This window comes from Carya illinoinensis, chromosome 3 (genome assembly GCF_018687715.1).
Source record: "Carya illinoinensis cultivar Pawnee chromosome 3, C.illinoinensisPawnee_v1, whole genome shotgun sequence".
Classification (NCBI taxonomy): Eukaryota; Viridiplantae; Streptophyta; class Magnoliopsida; order Fagales; family Juglandaceae; genus Carya; species Carya illinoinensis.
In genome coordinates, this window is record NC_056754.1 from 1,730,558 (window position 1) to 1,756,484 (window position 25,927).

Sequence of the window (25,927 nt, forward strand, 5' to 3'; positions counted from 1 at the left end):
GCAATAATAGCTTGTTTTCATTTGCGTTTGGATTGCTTTAGATCATATAAGGATTTTTTAAACTTGATAGAATACATATTTCCAGATGTATTCATATTAGAAGTTTCAGACATTTTCTATCCTTTAGGGATTTTCATATATATATTATGATCCAATAATCCATATAAATATGCAGTTAATCATGGATATCCAAACTCTCGGTAACTTTCAAACTAATAAAAATCTCAATATGATTTTAACCACTTTAAAATCATATCAATATTGTTTCTTCGAGAAACTAAATTGTGATTTCTATATCACATTTTCATATTAAAAGTTTCAGGCTTTTTATATCATGTATATAAATATCCACTGATATTTAACAAAAATCACTTCTTTAGGTGTTTGGACTTCAAGTCCATATTTATCACATTTTACTTAGTGATATCAATTCTGCAGGAATTGAGAAACTGACTCGTGATTTATATATCACATTTTTATTTCCTTTCCATAAATACCCACTGACATTCAACAAGCATCACCTCTTTAGGTGTTTGGACTGTAAGTCCCGATGCATCATATTTTACTAGAATCAATTCTGCAGGAATTGTTTCTTTCAAATTTAGCCAATATTTTACGTCGTATTCTTCGACGATTCTTGATTCACTTTCATCATTACTTCTGGTAATGTCAATTGCCATCTCATATGGAAATACATTGTCGACAACAATTTTATTTCTATCCATAATTTCTCCATTATTTATAAAATGTAACGAGATCTCGTTATTTTTAGGTACCTGTCCCTCTTTAAGGGAAGACATTTTCATGAAAAACCTCTTCAGGAGGTACTCTTCAAGAGTTTATATAGGAGAATTTTATACAGAGAATTTGCATGGACTTTATTGCTTGTTTTGTGGGTATGGCCTCTTCAGGAGCACTAAATTATTTGTGCCTTTCTTTTTTGAGATACTTTATCTTTTGTATCGATAAGTCTCACATGCCTTTATATATGTCTTTAGACTGCTGAATTTCTTAATTGTCCTACAGGGACTTCAATCCTCGCTGGAATTTTAGCAGCTAGAATATGAGATATTTTTATCTTATTGTATCCAAAATTTAATTATCATCTGAACTTCTGGTTCACATATGATAATCAAGATAACGTCGAATAATTTCATCTTATTTGCTTCAAGCAAATTTTTCTTTTCATTTCTGGTGATAAAACTTTATAGTAGAAGAATCTTCTGGTTCTTTTATGGACGTCCATATGAAAAGCATTCGACTTATCGTAATTGATTTTGGATGATCAAGATAACCATGAAAAGATACAAATATTTTGAATCATATCACCTTTTGATGCATCATAATATTTGATTCAATAATTTGTATAATATCATCTCAAAGAAAAAGCTTACACCTTTTCCAATACGAGTTTCTGGCCCAAAAAGATATTCATTATCACGTCCAATCTCTTAGTTTCTTTGAATGAAACGCATCATTCTTTTCACTTCAGAGAATAGAATGATATAAATTCATTATCATTCACTTCAGGGAATGATGTAGATCTAGTAAGACGTGAATAATGATTCTTATCAAAAACTCATTATTTTGCTCAGTCACTGATACAGATTTAGAATATATTGTGAACGTTTGCATTTCATATTGCTACTTCAGAAGCATACTCGATATTGCTACTTCAGGAGCACATTCGATACGTTCATTCAAATATATATTCTTTCTACAATTTCAATTATGCAACTTCAGGTGCATAAATCATAATGAGTTTTTGGTACAAGTATCACTCATATGAGATACTCAATAAAATTATTGATTTAGGGCGATCCTTCAGGGATGCTCCATTTCCATTCTCAGATAAATCATATCATCAATAATTTATAACAAGTATAAAAGAATAAATAAAACTTTCATTACTACAAAATATTGCAGAATATAAAAATATTTTATAATAAGATAAAGGAAATATATTAATTAAAAAGGAATACTTTCATGATCAACTCTACCACTAGAATCCTCAAAGAAATCAGAAACATCAAGACTTGTAATATCTTCTCCATCTATAGAATCTAAAGCATATGATGGTTCAGTAAAATTTGTTTCAAATTTCTTTATTTTTTCTTTTATAGAAGATTGGTATAAGTCAACCAAGTGCTTATCTGTACGACAGATACGAGCCCAATGTCCAGTCATACCACATCTATAGCATCAATCTTCATCTTTCTTTAAAAATTTATTTTGGGGACCTTTGCCCTTCTCTGAGTTGAACCCCTTTTGGTGGTACGGTGTATATCTATTATTGTCCCTTTTAGTGTAGTCACTTCTAGGACCTCCACTTCCATAGTTTTTCCTACCACGTCCACGCCCTCGTTTTCTTTGAAAAGATGCACCATTCGCTTCTGGGAATGATGTAAATCTAGTACCATTCACTTCAGGGAATGATATAGAACCAGTAGGACGTGACTGGTGATTTCTTAACAAAAGCTCATTATTTTGCTCAGTTAATAGAAGACAAGATATAAGTTCAGAATATTTTTTGAACTTTCGCTCTCGATACTGCTACTGCAGGAGCACATTCGAGGCATAAAAAGTAGTATATGTCTTCTCTAACAAGTCATCATCAGTGACTTTTTCACCACATAATTTCAATAGCGAGCTAATTTTAAAGAGTGCAGAGTTATACTCACTAACACTCTTGAAGTCTTGCAACCTCAGGTGCATCCAATCATGACTAGTTTTTTGGAGGATTACAGTTTTCTGGTGTTCATATCTCTCCCTTAAATCATTCCACAAAATAAGTGGATCTTTCACCGTTAGATACTCAGTTTTTAATTCTTCATGAAGATGGTGCTGAAGGAAAATAATTGCCTTAGCACGGTCCTGCAGGGACCCTTGATTTCCTTCTTTAATTGTATCTCCCAAGTTCATCGCATCCAGATGGATCTCAGTATCAAGGATCCAAGATAAATAATTTTTTCCAAAAATGTCAAGATCAACGAATTTCAATTTTGTAAGATTTGACATTTTTTACATATATAAATCAGGAATATAAAAATATATTGAAAAACTTACTTGAAGTTGAGGACTACTAGCTTCAAAATCGTCAGAACTTTCGTGCTGATAACGTGTTATGAAATCATAAAAAAAAGAGAGCCATAACGTATTATAAAACTTTTAAAAGGAGAGAGAAAGAGATAGAGTTCAGAAAGGTTATGAAACTTATGAATTTCTTAAAGAATTCATAGATATATATAGGCGTACAAAGGGAACTATACTAGCTTACTATGCTGTACTATATTAGCACTATGCACTAGCATATGTCGACCAACTCACTATGCTAGTACTATGCTAGCACTATACACTATGCATATGTCGGCTAACTCACTATATTAGTACTATGCTAGCACTATGCACTATGTATATGTCGACCAACTCACTATACTAGTACTATGCTAGCACTATATATTATGTATATATCGACCAACTCACTATACTAGTACTATATTAATATTATATACTATATATTTGACGACTAAATAAATGTGATCATACAATTCAAAATAGTTTATATCACATATTTCTATTTTTAAAATATTTTCATACATTCATACCCGATATTAATTTGGTCAGACTTCGTTTATTACTTTTGTGACGTCGACCCGACAATAGACAAGGAGTTATTATCACCGACCGTCTATTTTGCACATGACATCATTCGGGACGTAGGCAAGGATAAAGTTGTCTCCACGAGTCAACATAAGATACGTTTTCGTTCCTTTGGTACGAAAGATAGAAGAGTTATGCACGTTTTTTCAGACGACGAGGTCAAGCCGAATGAATACCATATAGAATATTTGGATAATTTGTTTTAGGAAGTTTATTTTAATAATATTGTGATTTTTTTAAAATTATTTAAAAATATAAAAAATTAAAAGGAACACTTTTTTCACTCTCGTCGGAACATCTCGCCGTGTGTAGCACGGCTCTACTCTCTCTCTCTCTATATATATAAAAGTATTGATATTAATAAATGTATAAAAATATGAATAATATTATTTTAAGACATCTCCATTACACATTATTTATGTAATATTTATATAATTGAAATAATAATATTTAATTTATAAAGACATTAGAATAACATTATTCTATCAATAGAGATGTTATATATATAAGAACGCAGTTGATAAATATAGTTGGCATGCAGTCGGTTGTACAGAATAAATAAAAAAATTATAAAAATATTTTTTTTCATGGTTGTACAGAATGAATAAAAAAAAATTATAAAAATTTTTTTCATATACGTTCCATATTAATTCATTTTTTTTAAAGTGACTGCACGCCGACTGTATTTATCGACTGCAAAAATCATTTCTCTATATATAGATATTAAAAAGTAATAAAATTCTCTCTTAAATTCAATCCGACTTTTGTTTGGTTGTTTTTGCATGGCCACCAACAATTTTGGGTTCCATGTTTCTAGAACCTATGTCGACCCAAGCTGCAAAACATGGTCCGCATTCATTCCTGACTACCGTCCAGCTTGGAACGAAGCCTCAAAATCCACCGCCTTCTGCTTGCCTTTTCAGATGATGAAACGCCACGACCCCTTCAATTCTTCACTCACTCGTGGGTTGTGATTGGGGAAGAATTAATTCATTATTATTTATTATTTATTTATTTATTTATTTTTATTTTATATTACTATTTAATATTTTTTTTTTATTATTTACAAAATATCTAAAATCACACTACACAAACACAACCTTAACCTTCGAAAATTTTGATTTTCTCATATATGGTCAACTCTACTTGTCCTCTGACTTTCTCTTTCTTCGAACACAACCTTAACCTTCGCGAATTTTGACTCTCTCATATATGGTCAACTCTTCTTGTCCTCTTACTCTCTCTTTCTCCAACCTTTCTATATATATTTATGCATAGCACCTCCTCACGTTTCTTAATTAAATGCTATAGCTTAATTGGAAGCTTGCATAGTAGTTGCAGTTTTGACAACTTTTGCCCAGTTTGCTAGCTAGCATTGTTTACCAAGATGAGATGCAGCTCGGAAGAAAGTGGAGATGTTGCCTGCAGCTCATCTCAGAAGAAGTACAAGGGAGTGCGTCAAAGGAAATGGGGCAAGTGGGTGTCCGAAATCCGAGTCCCCGGCTCCCAAGAACGTCTTTGGCTCGGCTCCTATGCTACACCAGAGGCTGCCGCCGTGGCTCGCGACGTTGCTTTTTATTGTCTGCGCGGACCATCGGCGTTGGACTACCTCAACTTCCCGCTAATGTTGCCTTATGGTGTCCGGAATGGCATGTCGCCAAGATCGGTCCAAAAAGCGGCCTCGGACGCTGGCATGGCTATCGATGCCCAGTTGATCGCACACAAGTTGCCGGAAAAAGAAGTGACGAGGGAAGAAAAAAGTGGTACTGTAGCTCCTGGCCTGGAGACAGCTTGTACTTGGGAATTTGTGGGAGACAACTCATGTGGGACGTGGGAAGGAAGTGATCAGCGGATAGAAGCTGGGGATGATCAGGCTTTCAGCATTTCCGTTGAAGATTATCTTTAATGTTAGCTTTAATTTTATTAGTCATGTGGCGTTAATGTCCGACGCACGTGTACATAAATCTCTATGTAATGGGCACGAATTATGATAAGTTCTGGGCTTGCCCTCGAAAGCAGCGCAAGCTAATTTTGTTGGGCATATATATTGTTTTTGTGTGGCTTTCATTGAGTTCAATTCCGTTGAGGTTCAGCAATACTAATTCGAGTACTGTTCTCGTACCATATTATAACTATTATTTTCTTAAACCAAGTTTTTCATCTCAGAAAGATTTCACAATAGCTTGATTATTAATTTCCCGGTGAAATAGAAGCCGTGTGGAGAACAGTGACTGGACTTTTGAACTTTGAAGTGATGCTCTAGGCTTGATTGGTCCACCTCATCCACTGACCTTTCAAAATTAAGCTGTGGTTTGGATCTGATAATTGTTTTGACTTTGACAAAGCAATTAGTATTGTAATAGATCCCCCCAACAAACATCATGTCAACTTTGAGATATTTTTTCCCCCACCTTGCAACTTGCTGCTGATTCACTGCAGCAATCCTACGTAGCATAATTGTTTCAGTAATGGTGCGTTTTCAAGTTTTCCCACTGTTTCATTGCAGCAATCGTAGACTGTTCAGAATTTATTATACTGTTCGATATGAGAGAAATAATTTACAACCATGTGAAGCAATTGATGTATTTGATCACTATCGTCAACGGGGGCCAAAGCTAGATAGCTGACATTTATTGTTTATCTCACACGGTATAGAAATATGTCTCTGCCACAAGTTATGCAGCATGCCATCCACAACTCAAATTAAACTCACCAGATATTTGGTCTAATAGATGCTGCTGGCTACATGGAGAGAGCGTTTTAATTTTTAATTCTTCCCATTTTGATCTAATAGAGGCACGAGTGTTGTTCTCGCTCCATGCGTTTCAAGAAGAAGGCGGAGTGTCCAATTCAGAACATTTGGTGCAAAAAACCTGAAAAGTAGGCATATATCATACCAGCTTGGACACTTACATATGCATCTCCTCGGCAAGCCCCAGATACGATCAGTCTTGCATATTCCTCCATGTATTCCCTCATTCATATAAATATGCGAGGTATCTATGATCTATCAGATGTCTCATAGGCAGTACTGCATGTAATAACTAACCTCAGAGGTTATTATCAAGCAGCTGGATATCATTAATGGACTATCTTTTTTCCCCTGGAAATATAAGGGCTTACTTCTCTTTCTTCCTTCCATTGCATATCTGCACATCCTCTAGCATGAACTTGCCTCCAGTCATTTCACTACCAATCCGACCATGTGTTGCAATGGTTATTCCAACATCATCTTTCACTTCAAATCTCAGTGTGTCGTAGAAGTTTACAAGCGCAGCCTTAGTCGCCTAGTGATTCAATAAAACAAAAGGATCAAAACCAATAAATTTACTCCGGATTAGTTAAGGACAACCTTCGTGTGTGTTCGTGTGTATGTATGAGATATTGATTGACTGCGACAAAAAATTACAAAAAATCACATTATTCTTACTCGTCTGCTGAATATTGCACATACAATGATGTCTATCCTAGGATAGGATCAAGCAATGCCAGGGAGATTTTATTCAAATTTTACCCTCTGTAGAATCTGCACGGCACAATTTTGACATGCTTAGACTGTTTAGTTGGTCCATGATTTTGTGTGGTCATACTACTTTTTTGTTGCCAGGACTCTAATATGGAAGTTCACTTTGAATGCTATATAAACTAAAACTATCCAATTAATTATTGTACTCAAGAAAACAAAAGGATCCTTCTAGAAAAAATACAACTAGCCATTGTTTCAGTCATTTCTACTCACTGCATATAAACTCATTCTTGGCAGGGTTAACCAGGTCTCCACCGCTGCATTAACAACGATTCGACCATTGCTCAGATGTAGGTAAGGTAAAGAAGCATATGTTGGATATACATTTCCCCAAAAATTTATGTCCGGTAAAAAAAATGGTCCAAGATCAGAAAACAGAATGCACTTTGCATCAACAAGCTACTCATGCAACTTGTAATCCTTTCCAACGAATGAGGAAACACAGACGTATCTATCACTTCCTCAAAGTAGAATGCATGTTCCATACTTGCCGTATTTACAAGATGATCAACTGCAGAATTGGAGATAAAAATGATAATTATTAGAACCAAGTGGCGTCTATACAACACAAGTTTAGTTCATCTATCTGGTACTTCATCTTATAAACATTATAATATTGTAAATAGCAGGAATAAGGTCGGTCAGAATTTGTGGCTGTTAAGCCTGTTAACCAGAAGGGTTGGATGTTCAAGCTCTCTTACAATTTTTTCTTTAATTTTTAAGCATTTACATCAAACCACGATACATGAAAGTTTACCCAGCATGCACGAAGGTAACAAATAATACAATTAATTGCTATTATCTGCAGTAATGCAGTGTGCTCTAGTTGGTGCTGCATATACAAACTTGTTTGGAGGATTCGAGTAGCTCTAATTGCTAAATGCAATCTGTCAACCGAATCCAAGAGTACTGTGGGTGAGACATACGACGGCCATAGGAGTTTATTGTTTCATTAACGAATCTCCTGCAATCATCTTCCTCGACTACATTAGCAGCTATAAATGTGACATGCTTTGCCCCCATTAACCTTGCGTTCTCACTGACCACTCGAAGCCTCTGCTCTCTCCTTGCCACCAAAACAAGATTTGTTCTCCTCTTCGCGTATTCGTATGCAATTTGCTGCACCCACAGATCGCCATAATAATATGACCCTGATTTAAACTGCCCAAAATATAATTTCCTTGAAAAAAGAAAATACAATTGATCTTAATTGTTAGGAGTTCGTCAAACGTACCCAGCGTTTATATGGACATGACGTTGCAACCTTAAATATATGAGTAAGCAATGCGATTGCAAACTTTAAGTTAATTCAAATCAACCTATCTCAACCTATATTAGCTTTTGAAAAGAAACGGTTCTAGATATCAAATTTTGGCAAACTAAAGTGTATAATGTGGCTGAATTAACAAGGAAAATGACTTGAGCAAGTTAAAATTGCAGCAGCTCGACATATAACTGCCCCTAGTCCAAATTTCATCATAAAATAAAAAAGGAGCAACTCTTCCAAGGACAAGATATCACGGTTTACGTTACAAATCTGAGCATTTGCCTCACAGGCAGGAGAAGCAAAGTGCCATTGCTATGATCATCTCTGTTATTGGGAACTCGAACCAGTTTTTCTCTTGTGAAGTGTAATGGGGTAGTTAGTACTGGAGGGTCTTAAGTTTGAATCCTTTCAAGAATTGTTCTTATTACAACAAAACTAGGAACATGAACACTTCGGTGCAAAACGTAACAAGGAACATAGTCCGGTCCTTTTTGTATATCCAATGACCCATCTTAGTCAGTCAAGTAGGCTTATCCAGTAAATGCTCACTTATTTCAATGAATTTGTTTGTGCAATCTCCCAATACAAATTTTAACCAACTTTGCCATTCAACTATCGTCTCAAGGAATATGCAAAAGAATGAAAAAAGGGAGACTGACTGACTAACCTCCCCTACTCCAGAAGAAGCTCCAGTGATTATAACGATTTATCTTCCATATTTTCACAGTAGAAGGAGCTGTAAAGCCACTCACAAGTATTGAGGAAACACAGGGGTCGGCCATGCGAAGGCTAGGATCACCAAGCTTGCCGAAGGCACCACCCAATTCAAGATAGTGTTAAAGAAATCCATCCCCGCAAAAACCTTCGAGCGAAAAAAATAAGCAGAGAAAGAGATTTCAACACCATGAATACATGCATGAGGGCTGCGATCACACGTGTTGGTAGCAAGCTTATGTTGCAACGAGTGGAAGAATTTTCTTGGATTTTCCTGCATCGTGCATGAGTTGTGCACTGCTGAATTCTGAAGCTGTTTTATCGAATGTAACACCAAATTATGAGCACCTGTCCCTCTGAGTAGTGACTCGTTTTCTTAATCCATTCACCCGGAAAAGAAATTAAAAGAAACTTGTCTGCTTACTGAAGTTCAATTCAAGGTCTCGAATTCCGACCAAAGAAAAAGAATGCAAGAATATAAAAGACCTACTCAATCGAGAAGGGAAACGAATAATATTCCAAAATCAAATGCTATATGAGCATAGAAATGTGCATATATATTTATTTGAATAATCCGATTCGAATGAATTCATGACAAAAATCCCATATTGGCTAAGAACGGTTTGCTTAATTGCTAATTTTTTTTTTCCTTAATTACTTAGCTTTTAATTCAAACAAAGTTGGTGTATTTATTATATCCATCAACTGTCAAATTATTTAAGTTTGTACATTCGGAATGTGAATACGATTAGAGTTGGTATTATCTTTTTTATTCCATAAATTTTCTTAAAATTTTAAATGTTTTTATAGCAAAAGGAAAAAGGAAAAGAAAAAAAAAAAGAATATTAAATTACGAGTGCTTAATCGATCCAATCACTAGTCAAAAAGGCTTTAGAGTAAAAAGCTTGAAGATGGGGCACATCTTATGTTAGGATGCGTAGAATTTTTTATAAGAAGTTTCAAATCTTATTGGGATTGAAACAAGAAAATTAAAATAATAAGAGAAATGCCAAGTGAGGTGGGCCTTGATGGTAGCCCAAGGGAGCACTGCACTGCATATATATATATATATATATAAACTGCGGCGCACGTCTGCATATTCTGGCAACGCAGTGAGACTCCGAGGGACGGAGGCTCGTCTCTCTCACTGTCTATGCCTCTCCAAGAATCCATTTCTTTTCCTTTCCCTGTAAATAGATATATGCAAATTCTGGCACACAGAGAGAGAGAGAGAGAGAGAGAGCTGGGTCAGCCAAACAAACTCCAAGCTGTCAAGTCCCAAAAACGTTCGGTGTTTCGCATTTCTAGGCTGAATACCTCCCGCAAACCTCTCTCTCTCTCTCTCTCGCCACATTGCAAATCAGACAATCTCCAATACTTTCTCTTTTTCAGTTTTTTTTGGATTTTCCATTAATGTCCTCTGCTTCGTTCCATCTCTAATCTCAACCTAAACAAAAGGAAAAAGAAATTAATTTTGATTCTTTTGATTGATTCTTCAACTGAAACAAAGCAGAAAAGGCCTGCCAACCGGAAACTCGTGCGCATCAAGAACATTTATTTTTCTTTTTCAGGTTTTCGTGTTTTACAATTCTTTGGTTCATTGATTTCCTCTTTACCTCTACTTTCATTAAAGACAGAAACTTTGCAATTCGGGTTGCTAAGCTAGGAGCATTTACAGTCCGAATAGACTTACGGAACTTGTGCCGTAATTTCCTCCTCTCTTAAGTTTCTGGCGAGGCTAATCAGAATGCAGAGCAATCAGAAGTAGGTCGAATTTAGATTATGCAAAAAGAATCAGAATTCTGGTTCTTTGACCAATATGATTGATTTCTTGGCGGAGTTATGGAGTACCCAGATTGAGAACTTGAGGATATATGATCAGCTGAAACGGGAATCTCTGTCTTTCCCAGGAAAGTTGCTGGTTTTGCCATCTGGTTGATGCTTACAACTTTGCAAAGGGGTTATTGTACATATCTAGAACATTTGGGGGTGAGAATATGGGCTGCATTTGCTCTAAAAGAGCCTCAGCTAAGGAAAAAGTTGATGAATATGAGAGAGAGAAAGAGCTTAACAAGTCTTCTGCACAATTAGTGCCTACCGCTTCCTCAAAGAGAGTGGGTGGAGGGCTTGATGGCTCATTGCGTCCACGCCCTCCGGTATCTGGGACAACCTCACAAGCGAGTTTGGGGTCTCTCATTGCATCAAACAATGAAGTGAAGAAAATGATGGTTATGGATGGACCGAGCGATGGTCATCATCAGAGAAGCGCGACGACGGATATGGGATCGAGTGGAGGTAATCCGGAGATGTCTAGGATTGTTAGCATGTCCCATGGTGTTAGAGGGGAGAAAGTTACAGCAGGATGGCCGTCTTGGTTAACATCCGTGGCAGGAGATGCCATCAAAGGGTTGGTGCCCCGACGGGCAGAGTCGTTTGAGAAGTTAGACAAAGTTAGTTCTAATTTTATGTTTTCTTTTTATTTCTCCTATTTAGTGCAACATATGTCTTCTTTGATATGTTGCTGATATATGATTGTTTCTTTTGTAGAGATAAGATCTCTAGTTTGCTAGTGGTCTTCAGTGGCTGGTTTTTTGAGATAGATTTCCTCTCATTCAAAATAATACGTAGGTTGTACAATGTGCTCCCCAACTGCCAGAAGCTTAAAAACAATATTGTGTTTCAACTCAGGCCGTCTAGGTGGATGAAAAATGGGTCAAATAACATAATCTTGGTAGTCAAATCGTGATGGAGGGTGTATATTGCAACTTTTTTTTTTTTTTTTTGAAAGATACAATGTGCCACTTTGGGTAGTTTGGGGGAAATTGGGGTGCTAAGTGTAAAAACACTTGTTAGTTTGAGGGTGAGAAATGCATTTGTCCCATGAAATCCTATACAGTTATCATATATTGATATCATTTTCTTTGAAGTGCATACTATTTTGAGGAATAATATCTGTTGAAGTGTAATACTCATGAAAGTAAAACATATTAGTAGAACAGGACAAGCTTATATACGTAATTGATAATAAAATGATTGGCATCACATATTAAAATATCACATTCACAATTTGTACATGCTCAGGGGTTAACGAATCTTTCAGATTTATGTTAAAATTATGTAAAAATTTTGATTTATAGTTACATGCTCGTTCAGTCTCTTACAGCTTAATCTTCAATTGGGATGCTATTAATGCAGATTGGACAAGGAACTTACAGCAGTGTTTATAAGGCTCGTGACCTTGAAACTGGCAAAATTGTCGCATTGAAGAAAGTTCGATTTCTCAACATGGATCCAGAAAGTGTCCGTTTCATGGCTAGGGAAATCCATATTCTGCGTAAACTTGACCATCCGAATGTTATGAAGCTCGAGGGTTTAGTTACCTCAAGGATGTCAAGCAGCTTGTACCTTGTCTTTGAGTACATGGAACATGACCTTGCTGGGCTTGTTGCAACACATAGCATCAAGTTTACGGCACCACAGGTACCTTTGATTCTTGCTTTTGCTTTTAAAAACACTCTGTGATTTGTCCACACATTGTGTTTAGGGCCAAAAAGGAAAAGTACTGATGGACCTTCCAGATTTATCTTTGGCCTCTAAAATTGTAAGCCATTTAATTGTATACTTTTCACTGTCCATTAAAGGGTTTCCCAATCTCTTCTTGAACAATCAAACGTGTAAGAATCTACAGCGATATATGGTGGTTTTGGTGTATTTATTTTGCCTCAGGCATTGTGTCCTCTTCTTAAAAAATTTTAAAAAAATTGCCTCAGGCATTGTTTCACTATTAAAACATATGTAGTCGTCTGCGTTGTCCTTTTTCTTGTTATTTGATATGTTCTCTGTACCATTCATGGGCTAAGATTATTTGTGGCTGCCAAAAGAAACAAACGCATCCACTTTTTCAAACAACACCACAAGTTTAATTGTTTAGGACTTTGGCATTTCCTTTGTGGCCCTACTTTGGTGCAGTAATTTTCGTGGTTGGAAAAAAACTGACAGTAAATTTTCTTTTTGTTTATTCCATTAAAGTCACACACTTCTTTGCTTGCATTGATGCTAGTCTAAAATGGATATATAATTATCTGTTGCCTTCTCAGATTAAATGTTATATACAACAATTGCTTTGTGGCCTTGAGCACTGCCATAGTCGTGGTGTCCTCCACCGAGACATCAAGGGTTCAAATCTTCTGATTGACAACAATGGAGTTCTTAAGATTGGAGACTTTGGTTTGGCCACCTTTTATGAGCCTGATCAAAAGCAGCCATTGACTAGTCGTGTTGTAACTCTGTGGTATAGAGCACCTGAGCTTTTACTTGGTGCCACGGAATATGGAGCTGCTATTGATTTGTGGAGCGCTGGTTGTATTCTTGCGGAACTGTTTGCTGGGAAGCATATCATGCCCGGGAGAACGGAGGTAATCTCCTCTGCGTTGAGTTATTTGGGTCTTAGACATACATCTGAGGGTTTAAGGAACATTGCCCTTTCACATGTAATACCGAACTTTAAATGCACATGCCTGCCAATCAACATTGATAACTAAGAGCTGCTCTAGGTATATAGAACTCATGCTAATAAAACAATTATCATCTCTAGCTTTAATTATTATTATTTTTTTATCATCTGTACCTTTAATTATTTTTAACTAAAACCATCCAACTTGTATCAGGTGGAACAAGTGCACAAGATTTTTAAGCTTTGTGGGTCGCCCTCTGAGGTCTACTGGCAGAGATCAAGATGGGCTCATGCATCTAGTTTCAAACCTCAACGCCAATACAAGCGCTGTGTTGCTGAGACATTCAAAGACTTACCTTCTTCAGCTTTGTCTCTTGTTGATAAACTTCTTTCAGTAGAACCAGAGAATAGAGGATCAGCTGCATCTGCACTTGAAAGCGATGTAACTTTGAGTTCCCATTAATTCATAGACCTTATCCCGAACTTGGGATACTTTACTAACCTTATTTATGATTTTATTGCAATTATTGGGCATTTTTGTATAATGTCGACTTTTCCATTTCAGTTCTTCACAACAGAGCCCCTACCTTGTGACCCATCAAGTTTACCAAAATATCCTCCAAGCAAGGAGTTCGATGCCAAGCTTCGAGGCCAGGAAGAAAAACGGTATACTATTGTGGCTACTATCTCTCTCTCTCTCTCTCTCTCTCTCTCTCTCTCTCTCTCTCTCTCTCTCATACAGAAGCAGAAACTAAATTGTTTGATTAGTTGATCCATGAATAGCTCAAGCCGTGTTTAATGTTTTTACTTCACTTACTCATCAAAAGAGACGAATATACTCTCCAAAATGTTAATAAGGTAGGAGTGGCTTGTTAAATATCTACTCCATCACAATGTAGGCTGCATCTCCTGGCTAGGCTACCCTAAAATGTTAAAGAACCTTTTCATTCTTGTAGTCACATTCATTTGTGCATTGTGACGTACACTTTTACTTTCTAATGCCAAGGTGAGGGCCTTGTTGGAATGATATAAAGTGAGAAATTGGAGTCAGATACACTATTTTGTATTTTTCTTTTTTGGTAAAATATCCATTAAAAGCGCTACTTTCATAAATTTGAGATTTTGTAAAATAGAAAATTCTTATGGGACAGAGTAGCAGAAGACGCTATCATAGATTGAACTTCCAAGCAATGCTGCCATGCTGGTGATGATTTATTTCTTATACTTTCTAGCATTATGTTTCCCTAATTTGTTTTTAATGATTTTTTTTTTTTTTGGCCCCCTGTTTTTTAGTAGGTTCTCTTCACGTGTCATGATTTTGTGTTTGATGGACCATACACATTTTAGAAATGTGAGATTAAGGTCAAATTTGCTATCTCATGTGCACCTGAATTACAAGAACAGCAATGAACTGGCTCTTGGGTGAATTTGTCAGTGTCTCAAATAGATATATATCTGAAACTTTAAACATTCTTGTGTAGCGCATTTCAAACCGTGTTGCCACTTGCAAATGAAAATGCCAAAGGAAAAAGAAATATTTTAAAACTTGTACAGGAACTTATTATTAAAGCTGCTTGGCACATGGCTTTGGCTTGGAGATATTATTTGCATGGAAGACTTAATTCCAACATTTTACAAAGCTTGATCTATGAAGTCATTTTTCGTAGTATTGTTTTTAGAATTTCAGAAGGTTTGTGTTCAATATTTATTTGGACTTCACAATAAGTGCACTTCTCTTTTAATACAGGCGAAAAGCTGAAACAGTAAAAGGTCGCGGTTCTGAATATGTTAGAAGGGGCTTTGGAGATACCAAGGTAGTGCCAACACCAGAATTCAATGCCCAGGTAGATATTTCTTTTAAGGTACTTTTAAGGCATGAAGGACTCCTATTTATTATCCTTTTACTTTTCATTTATGCCTTTACTCATACGGCAAACAAACATGGCAGGGACAGTCAAATTCCAAAACCTCGAGTCACAAGTATGATCCCCTGGAGGATGGTGGGTCTGGTTTCCGGATGGAGCCACCTGGAGGAGCAAGCCAGAGTGGCTACTCTCATTCTAATTCAATGGTACATCCTAAAGCAGTAGGAGCATCATGGAATAAGACAGCAGCACCTGCAAGAAACAATGGTGACTCAAAGATGAAGAAATCTCACATGCTCCAGGCAGCTCCAGTCCCATCCAACACTCCTCTAAACAAGGATGAAAGGATGTCTGGAAAAGAAATGGTAAATAATCAACTAACTCTTCAGCTCACATCCCCTACTTTAAGTTTACTTGTTTAAAATTTGAAAGAACATGCACAAGGGTAGATACAGTTTGAGAATAATGCACAAATTCTTCAGACGGTTAAATAAAATGTGAAGGGCTAAATACGGCTGTCAATATGTTTTAAAATCACTATGTTTATATCTCCTTCATGAAGCTCAGGAAACTGGTGAATGAAAAACTATACTTCGAAAACGTGATATAAAGTCTAGAAGTTATACTCTCTCTATTCCCATTATCTTTCTTCTGTTTGGACTCTCCTCTAAGTTAGTGAAACCAAGATTTCATATTAATCTATATCCATACAAAAATTTATCTTTTGCATACGTCCATTAGCTGAAAATTTTCCATGGTGAAGACCTACTGACTCCCTCATTTGATTGCAGGGATATGTACCAAAGAAGAACAGAATCCACTACTCTGGACTATTGATGCCGGCTGGGGGAAACATTGATGACATGCTCAGAGAGCACGAGAGACAAATCCAACAGGCAGTACGTAAAGCACGCCTTGACAAGACAAAGGACCAATAATAATAATGATAAGAATAATAATAATCATAAACTAGGATAATTACCATTAAAAAGCCCGCCACGTCTTTGGGGGAAGGGAAGCCTGGATACTCTTCTTCTAGCCTTCGTCAATTTTTGCGACAAAGTAGTTGCTGCTATTAGGATGTAAGCCCGCATTAGGCTTGTTAATGGATGGATCACCAATGGCTGCAGATATTAGTGAATGTCAATGTCATGGAGGGTGTCGGTCTCAGCGGACATAATCCTGTTTGATTCATGTTATATCAAATTCTTGGCCTGCCCGCAGCTCCTGCTTCATTAACAATGCTTGCATTCCTTCACATGCTCCTACAAAGATGTGTTGGAATTGTTGTAAGTTTGTTATCAAGTAAAAGATGCATATTTTCCTGAATTCAGTCTGATCCCTGGAAAGAGAATTGAGCTTGCTCTCTTGCAACTTGTGGGGATTGCAGTGGCCGCCAGAATGAAGGCTCTGATTTCTGTTCCTAATGCACGCCTTCGCTATCAATATCATGCAAAAAAGTGCACCAAACACAACTGCATTTCGACGAGGATTTTTAAACAAAAGGGATCGCTAATATCCTGCTCGAGGGATCACCAAACAAAAGGTTTTGTACGTTTAACAATAACTTCTTATGAATGAGGAGACCTAGAGCGTCATCACGTACAAAACCATATATTTCTAGGTTTTCTAATTAAAACAAAACAGATCGGGAAAAGACAAAAGAAGGAAGTGTTGTCAAGAAGCTGAGAGAAAATATATCCATTTGAGAAGCCAGAGAAGTTCCTGTACAATTGGCTTTACTTGTAATTTGATTACACGTCTCGCTTCAAATTTTGGATCCTTTTTTTTATTTTATTTAGTAGGCATCCGTAGGCTCATCCAAATCACTACATATCTTGCTTAGGTTTCCGGCTCAGTTCTGAGTAGTGACCGCCCATTAGCTGCAAAATCTCCTCCCACAAACCTTCTGATGAAGAATCAGATAGACACCCACCAATCAAGTTCGAGCTGCAAGCAGCCACATACCAGTAATCAGATTCAATCTCCTCTCTCAATTGGTCCAGCTGCCACCCAGCATAACCAACAAAGAATCTGAAATCCTGAGGCTTAAGTACACCCTTCTTTACCAGCCCTGCAGCCTCATCCAAACTGTTTCTAGCACCAAAGCACAGGCCAGGGATCACCTCTTCAAACACAGGAAGCTTCGGTTTTTCCCCAGATTTTAACAAAAACATGCTTGCCTCGAGAGGCCCACCAAAATGCAAGGAGCAATCAGAAAAGGTGGTTGCTAGATCAAGGTTAGTGGGCTTCATGTGTTTGATCTTTTTGTGAAGAGGGCGGTTGATGACAACCCCAAACGGGCCTTCTTGTGGGTGTCTGGTTCCAGATCTGAGAAGGAGAACAACGGTTCTTTCAAATGTCCGCACTCCATCAAGTTTTTCTGTGGCAACAAGGACACAGCCAGTTTCAGGTACTGGAATAGGATGGGCCCATTTCAGGCCGAGAGATTTGGACTCGTGGGGTTTCACACCCTCACTGTGAGCATCAGGCTCAGCCTTCTCTGCCTGAAAATAATCAAAGTAAAAATTTGAACTCCTAGGAAAAACAAAAGAATAAATTTACATTTTATGGAGCATGATTTACAATTATCCATTACACACGTAGACAAAGGGGCGGAGCAGAAAGTGGAACAGATATTCCCACGCACCTCATGCATACAGACCACCCTCATTTAATTGGACTGTCTAATCCATATAAATCACGATTACAAACAGGTTGATTTGTGCCAGGCAGCAGCAGGGAACAAACCCAAGAAAAATCTGATTACAAGTGGGTGAGTGACCCAACAATCCAGTGAAGCGCTGGCTCATAGGGCATGCCAGAAAATCCTGAGAACTTTTCAAATTATCTTCCAACATGTGGAAGCCTACGATTACTAACAACAAACCAACAACAACAAAACATATGGTAACCCATCTAATACACAGATTGGCAGTTGGAAGCTCTCATCTCACCACCATAATAGCGTATACCACATGGAATAAAACACAAAAAACCTTTAGGACTCAACAATTAACACCTTTAATTTCAGGAAGGCAGCAGCTATATGACTCATTCAAGAAAAAAAATACATTACCTGCTCCCTAGCAAATAAATTTGCTCTGAATTCTCTCCAGTCCAATCGCTGGGATTTATTTGAAGCAGTGTCATTGGATCTGTTTCCATCAGAGTTGTTTCTTTTCACACCATCTCCTTCTGGAATAGATCGATCACCATCTTCTGTACCATCTCCTGTATTTATTCATGAGAATGGAGTATTAGCACCAAATGAAATTTAACATTTAACACTATCTTGCAATAATGTTCCATACAGCATTGAAGAAGAACACATTCTGATTCCAAAATTGAGAACCTGGAATCAATTCTTAAGAACAACCATAAATAGTCGACACTCTCATGATCCTCAATTGTTTTTAAACTCATGATTGAATTATACCTATTAGAAATTTAAAAGAAATATAAAACAATAAAGCATCTACAAACCGAAAACACACTGCTCTATAATGGAAGAAAGGCCAATAAGTGTAACTAATGTAAAGATTTAAACAGGATAAGTCAAACTACATAAAAATAGAATATAAAACTTTAACACATTGATGAGAAGCAAAGTAGCATTGGTAAAGGACGATATCTAAGAAAGATGTCTAAGATTGCTTAGTCATATGCAAGAATCACCACCAACTATATGTGATGTGAGTAATGTCTTACATGCACAAGGTTCCCCAGAGGCAAGAAGAAGACCTTGAAAAAGAAGGCTGAAGTAGTACGCGAAGTAGTACAATAAAAATAAAATAAATTTACATAAGAGGAATCCAAAAGTGACATGTATACCTGATATTTGCATTATCTTAAGAAAGACACACAGCATGCCATCATCTTGCATTAGGGGTTTAGAAGGGAAACCATCAACAACTCAACATGTAGTTGATTACAAGCTTCAATGTTTCTTTTGTGTTAGAATCATCCCCATCCAAATGTTTCCACAAAGAAACAATATTAAAGAAAAACTAAGTAGATATGATTGAACCAAAGTGTTATTACCATTATGAAAGATTCATCCCATATTGTCCCTGTCTCAATATTCCAGCAGTTGTATTTTATAGTGTATCATTGACTATTGCTAAATGTGAAGAACGTATAAATAACTGCAGATAACTTTGTAGAAAAACAGTTGAACCACAACCACAAGTCTGAAGCTTTAGAAACTGCACGGAACAATTAAGAGGCAGTTCAATGAGTAGACGCCAACATTATGCCATATTTGGCTTCTTGTCAAACAAGAAAGAAAGTTCCGGTCCCTCGTTCCTAACAACAGTCAAATTTCTTAACAGGTTGATTTTATTTGTTCATTCAATAATTTGTAATCAAGAATAACTTTAGAAACCAGATTTCCTAATCTAATGAATCTCCTAGGTATACAAAAGATGAAGAGAAGTCTACCATATGGAAGAACTCAAATTTGTTGCTGTCCCAAGGTCAAGTTCTTTTGGGAGACTGAAAAGAAAAATTCCAGAACAATCCATTCTGCTTCAGGAATACAGGGCCTGACCAGTTCCCCATCATTGGTCCATATAAAAGATCACCTCTCCATATTAAATTATTAAACCTTCTAACATAAAAAGCAGATAAACAAAAATAAAAAGAGAGAAGAAATTACAAGAGCTTGAACAGGTAACGAAGCATTCAACTTTCAGCTTAAAGTAAAGTAGTCCACTCAGCTAACCATTCAACCTGTACATATTTATTCTAGACAATTCAAAATGTTTGGATGATCTGGTTCAGATTTTTTCTGAGATAATAAATTACTTCTCCAACAAAAAGGACCCTCTTTTAACCAACTTTCAAAGAAGTCCTCAATGGTAAACTTGTACCTGATATTCGATTTATGCGATGTATTCTTGTTAACACAAAGCCTAAATAGGATTGATTTAAGTTTCGACTTTTTGTTGCCCGGCTCTTTTCAAAACAGAACTTCGACAAATACTAAGCACTTTAAATTATAGGTCTTCAATGTAATTATAGTTCTATCTGCCCGGCTATGTCAGCTACCAAGCAGAACTAAAAGTCAACCTCGGAAACCTCGAAACGAAATTCACACAACACATCAATCAAACCGAAACAAACCCATAATTGAAAACAAATCCGAAAGCCCCAGAAACCGAAATCCACGATGATTGCACTCGAACTCTGAAGCATAGAAGAAATAAAATAAAAAAATTAAGAGGGAAAAAAGAGCACATACCATTTTCGTGATTCTTCTTCGCCATAGCTCTGACAACCAAAGAAGAAGTGCAAAGCCTGGGTCTCCTCAAAACTCTGATCTCACACAAGCCCCAATCCTCTACTCTGGCAGAAGAAGTGGCTTTTCTCCCGAGGTTCCAAGACATGGGTTTCTCAGGAAACGAGTTTCTGAGCAAGAGAGGGGTTCGAGTGGAGTTCTTGATATGCACGGCCCACAGATCCATTCCTCCACAACCACTTTACCGGAAAATGAACTCGAATTTTCTGGGCTCTCAGTCCTCTCTGTCTCTCTCTCTCTCTCTCTCTCTGAGACTATCTCCCTTTCTCTCTCCGACGTTGGAAACGATGAGAAAGAAAAAGAAGGGTGAGAAAATCAGTGTAGGATATATATATATATAAAAACAGGACAAACGCAAATATGAGAGAGTGATGGAAAAAGGGAAGATAGGGAGATAAATATGCTTCATTAACCGAATTGTGTTCAGTGACTGTGTTGGGGATGGTGATGGGTGTGTGAGCCAGTGTGTGCGTGGAGGATTTTGTAGTGCGCAGTGTACGCGCACATTAGGAACACTTTGGCATTGTGCAGGAGAAATGTACGCCGGCGGGTAAAACTTAACTGGCCCCACACTTTCGAAGACCAAGTCTTTTTTGTTTTTTCTTTTAGTTGTTTTCTTCTTTACGGTTTATTTATATTCCTAATTAGTCTTGTCTGTTTTTCATTTGATGTGGATAAACGACAAGTAGTTTATAGTTAAATAGAACAATATGCAAGTTTTTTTTTTAATGAAAATTCGTTCTTGGTCCATGTTATTCGACCCAACAGGCGAGGGATGTCTATTACTATTTACAAAATGGTTTTTATTTTTTTGTTTTCTTTCATATATAGAGATGCTTTAAAAATTGCATATATATATATATATATGTTATCTTTGATGTCCTCAATGGGTCTGGATATTTCAGGTTACAATCTCTTCGCCTCCCTTGCACTTGGATTTATCTTTTAATTCGAACAATAATAATGACGACTTTCAGGAGTTTTAAATTTTTTTTTTAACATTAAATTCTCGATAATCAATCATTCCAAAGGTTTTTTTAAATTTCGACAGCCAAACAGGCCTTACATAACTTAATTGAGCAAGTGCACTGTCCCATTAAAAATAATTAAAAAACTAAAATCGTGTAAAATTATAAATTACGCATTGGCGGCAGCAGCTGTGGAAAGACAGTCGCGCCTACTCTCGAGGAACTGTCGCCGAAACTGCTCAAATTTTCCTGCTTTAACTGCTTCTCTTATTGAGCGGAAGAAGCCCAGATAATGGTGAGTATTGTGTCTGCAACGTCAAGAATAGAAGTATCAATGTTATCATAACAATACTAATGTTTATCATGGTGATTAAGAACAAAAAGATCTTGTACATTTCAAGCAGAATTTGAGCCAGCATTTCATGAACATTGAGTAGATGATTTATGTATGCTTTTGTATGGTTCTGGCATGTGTAGCAGCTACAGCTTTTGACTAGTGGTGAAGCATCTTTCCTGAACAAGAACAAAACAATATCACAACTTTAGCCCACAACAAAACTTGAAATATTTAAGTTGTTATGTTGAAAAGGATCTTATCACTTACCTGTATACTATAGCCCTTAAATTAATCTTTGTATGGTCAACTCCGATATCACTGAGCTGAAAGTCAGATTTCTTTTTATCAATTCCATCTAGCGGAAAGGTAAGTGCAAAGCCTCCAAGGGTAAGGTGATATATATACCTGCAAAAAGTAATGTAAATAATTCAAATATTGTTGAAATAAACACGAGATTGAGATGATCAGAGATGTTAAAGAGAGAAGAAACATACACCGAGTCAAAAAGATCAATGCCCGAAGCAACACCCTGCAAGACCTCCTCTGTGAGATTAATAAAAGAGTTTATTTGCTGAAAATTTATGAATCCACAATGACATATGTAAGAGCCCTACTAGGTTCATAAAGAGATTTCATAAAAGTAAGTTTACAAACTGATTTGGTATGTTAGATCTATATTATTATAAGAATAGTTTTACAATCTAATGCACCACAATGAACCACATTAGTTTGTGAGTTTTATTTTGTGAGATCTCCTTGTGAACCAATCATTTCTCCATAAATAAACAAGGATACATTTTGGTGTTGAAAACGCATGTTGGAAGAGTTGTCCTAATTATAAGTCATGAACCAACTATGCATAAGTTGTAAGTCATGAACAAACTAGGCACATATGGACTGGAGTCAACATCCGACATAATGATCAAGCACTGAAGCCTCAGTTCACATGCATGCTAATGTGAGATTCACATTTTTTTCCGCACAATACATTTTGGATTCAGGCTGTGACAAATTTTCCATACCAGATAGATACTGATAGGGAGGGGAGGGGGGATAGTGATAGAAGTAAGTTTAAAGTGTCTCCTCAGAAATGAAAAACCTGATTAAAAAAAGGAAGCAATAATGTTAAACATGGTACCTTATCACAAAAAATGTTAAACATGGTACCTGGAAGTCCAAGGCCACATATCAGACGTGGCTTTTCCTCTGGTAAAATATCCTGAGCATTGGCAGCAGCATTCAGTTTCAGAAACATTTGAGGAAATAATCAGTTTCAACATACGAAAAGAACTTTAAATGAATTTAAATGGTGAAAGGAACATGGCTCGAGTTTGACAAACTATAAAAGATGAAAATGACCCATAAGGGTCGTCACTTTAAACCTGGCACAAATGTAACTAGTCACAACCACAACGAATGTCACAACTTAAACACATGTACAAGATTTAAATTAGTGCTGAGAGATTTGTATGCGGGAGTTTCTAGAATTGATTGTGTTACTGTTTACTAATTAAAAAATGGAAAAAGAAAAGAGTTTTCTGTCTTACAGTAACAGCATTCAGCAGAGCAGGGCGGTCATCCATGCTTTCTCCTAGCCCAAAGCCTCCAATCCAGTAACCTGCATAAGATATATCTAGTGATCAAGTTGAGACAGAAAAGATAACCAGAGATAATTTCAAAAGTGAGGCCAATCTCCTGTAACAATCCAATCAAAGATCAATATCCTATAATAATCACATAACACCTCTAAAAATGCGCATAGAAAAATAAAAAATTTTACTATCAAATAATCCAAAGAAAAGTAGATGATCTCTATTTCCTACTCTTCATACAAAGATATATGCTTTGTTTGATTCAGAAACAACAATTTCACGTGCAACAAAACAACATAAAAAAATATATATGCTAAATGTTTGGATGAGCATGTTTTGCAGCCTACAAAAGAATATAGCTGCTAACATAAAAATACATGCTTGAGGAACTGGAGAAAATATATATACATCATCAACTGTAACTTCTCTAAGCAATGCTTGAATCTCCACGTATAAGTTAAGAAACAGGAAAATGTAGAAACCTGATACATTTCTCCTAGCTACCTCTTGTGCACATCGTCCGCGTTCTTCTATACTAGACCCTCCAACAACAGCTCCAAAAACAGCTCCACCTGCCTACATTTTATGGATAAATACATGTTCATCATCAACAAATCTATATAAAACGGAACTATCGCATCAATCTAAAGTATGCCACCACTGAGCTCACAATTTACCAGTTGCTCTTGTAAGTCTTAATCAGCTGATAACATTTTGTTGATCCCAAATTATATTCATATATACTTATCATAAACCAAGTTAGTTATCCAAATGGGGAGGGATATGGGTTACATGTTCACGGGCGTTGAACAGTGACCACAAATAAGGAGATGTCCCCCACATCATAGCTCCTGATCAAATTGCTAGACTTCAAAACAACATGATATCGCTGAATCAAGTTTCATTTAAAATCTCAGACAGTGCCTTTTGACTAAGAATTAATAACACAGAAATATCTTTTTACGGTAACTCATAATGTTAAAATATGGGTATCAAATTACGATGTAAAAGGAGACCAAAAAGGAAAAAACGAATGGGAATTACTGGGCCTAATGCAATGCATTCATCCATCCATCTCACAGTTCGATCCACTGAGGTCTTGTTTCTCTTGTCAGATACCCATGTAGGCACTTCATCAGCCAAGGTAGCCCATAGGTTCGGCCCCAAGGAAGAAATCATTTCCATGTATTCAACAGGTTTAATCTGAAGCCATGCAGAAATATATATAAATATTTACAAATGGACTAAAAATGTTTCAGGTAGAAGTTAATCTGTTACTAAACGGGCCAATTACCAAAAGACGGCCACAAGGAGTCTCAAAGGATGCTCCTAACTTGTTAGTACTATCACATTCAGGAAGGCAGTTAACAGAGTCCCTAGCTACCGCAGCAAGTCCATAGTCATGAAGACCAAGCATGTGATGAAGTCCTCCAACACTTGAAATCGTTTTAGGTGAAAGGCCTTCCAAGCTGCAGAATTAAAATAATGTCACACAGATTGCTCAACGAATAACTAAACTATACTTTGTAATAAATTTATTTTATCTTTAGATTGTTTTTACGAAGTCTTCCCTCAATTTAAATCTGTTTGCAAGGAAAAGAAGTACCACGGGACGACAAAGGCCGTGACCCTATAACTCAACACATTATCTAAGCGGGCACAATAATAAACAAATTACAAGAACTTAAACAACCCATTTCACAAACACCTTTAATGCACTTCCTATATCTGATATGCCCACTAACACAAACCAAGCACAGAAGCACATATTGTCTGTTTAGAAACGAAACCACACAACAACAAAAACAAACATACAACTAATAATAAGAATAAGAATGGGGAGGATTCGCAAATACTTACAAGTGAAGGGGAGAAACTTGGAGTAGATGGGAATCAGGGGAAGGAAGAGAGGGAAGGAGGTCAGGGGAAATGAAAACGGGCAGCCCTTTACGTGTAGAAAGCAGAAGAGAAGGTGTCTCTATTGGGCTCGGACAGCTTCCCAGATGGAGCACCCCTGCTCGTGCCCTTCCGTTGCTCCATGCCTTTACTGCGAACTTCATGCTCTGTCTCTCGCTCGCTGTCTCTGGAGGCGAGGAAGACAAGAAAGTCTTTCTGTGGATACTGCTCTTTAGTACGAACAACGTTGGATTTTGCTCCTATATGGTAATCCAAAACTTGTGCCAATGGGTCCGCTCGACCCAGCCCAATGTCCTTATTCTGGGCTGAACAGAACCACGCTTCGG

General features: G+C 36.8%; 4 protein-coding genes and 1 pseudogene across 5 annotated transcripts; 2 read left to right on the forward strand and 3 right to left on the reverse strand.

The window, feature by feature from the left end:
* The first annotated feature begins 4,948 nt into the window (after window positions 1–4,948).
* On the forward strand, window positions 4,949–5,812 carry LOC122302374 (ethylene-responsive transcription factor ERF020). The gene has a single exon (XM_043113594.1). It carries the CDS (start codon window positions 5,048–5,050, stop codon window positions 5,564–5,566), a length of 519 nt encoding a protein of 172 aa, XP_042969528.1. The 5' UTR covers window positions 4,949–5,047; the 3' UTR covers window positions 5,567–5,812.
* Window positions 5,813–7,865: 2,053 nt separating this feature from the next.
* On the reverse strand, window positions 7,866–10,174 carry LOC122302373 (annotated as a pseudogene).
* A 114-nt stretch (window positions 10,175–10,288) lies between these two features.
* Window positions 10,289–16,814, forward strand: LOC122302368 (probable serine/threonine-protein kinase At1g09600). Its single transcript, XM_043113589.1, has 8 exons — window positions 10,289–11,617; window positions 12,363–12,647; window positions 13,265–13,582; window positions 13,835–14,062; window positions 14,186–14,286; window positions 15,368–15,464; window positions 15,569–15,850; window positions 16,277–16,814. The coding sequence occupies exons 1-8, from the start codon at window positions 11,165–11,167 to the stop codon at window positions 16,421–16,423; spliced, it is 1,911 nt and encodes a 636-aa protein (XP_042969523.1). The 5' UTR covers window positions 10,289–11,164; the 3' UTR covers window positions 16,424–16,814.
* Window positions 16,815–17,157: 343 nt separating this feature from the next.
* Window positions 17,158–21,511, reverse strand: LOC122302371 (UPF0301 protein BCG_0069-like). Its single transcript, XM_043113592.1, has 3 exons — window positions 20,731–21,511; window positions 18,565–18,719; window positions 17,158–17,992 (listed from the first exon to the last, which is right to left on the reverse strand). Exons 1-3 carry the CDS (start codon window positions 20,951–20,953, stop codon window positions 17,315–17,317), a joined length of 1,056 nt encoding a protein of 351 aa, XP_042969526.1. The 5' UTR covers window positions 20,954–21,511; the 3' UTR covers window positions 17,158–17,314.
* Window positions 21,512–21,764: 253 nt separating this feature from the next.
* LOC122302370 (queuine tRNA-ribosyltransferase accessory subunit 2-like) lies at window positions 21,765–25,825 on the reverse strand. 2 transcript variants are annotated; one of them, XM_043113590.1, is made up of 10 exons: window positions 25,545–25,825; window positions 24,979–25,153; window positions 24,729–24,887; window positions 24,167–24,260; window positions 23,640–23,710; window positions 23,231–23,311; window positions 22,587–22,621; window positions 22,360–22,497; window positions 22,149–22,268; window positions 21,765–22,063 (listed from the first exon to the last, which is right to left on the reverse strand). In XM_043113590.1, exons 1-10 carry the CDS (start codon window positions 25,742–25,744, stop codon window positions 21,925–21,927), a joined length of 1,212 nt encoding a protein of 403 aa, XP_042969524.1. In that variant the 5' UTR covers window positions 25,745–25,825; the 3' UTR covers window positions 21,765–21,924. The 2 variants fall into 2 exon arrangements, with proteins under 2 accessions (XP_042969524.1, XP_042969525.1); XM_043113591.1 differs by having other exon boundaries at window positions 22,587–22,635; window positions 23,260–23,311; window positions 25,545–25,824.
* Window positions 25,826–25,927: the final 102 nt, after the last annotated feature.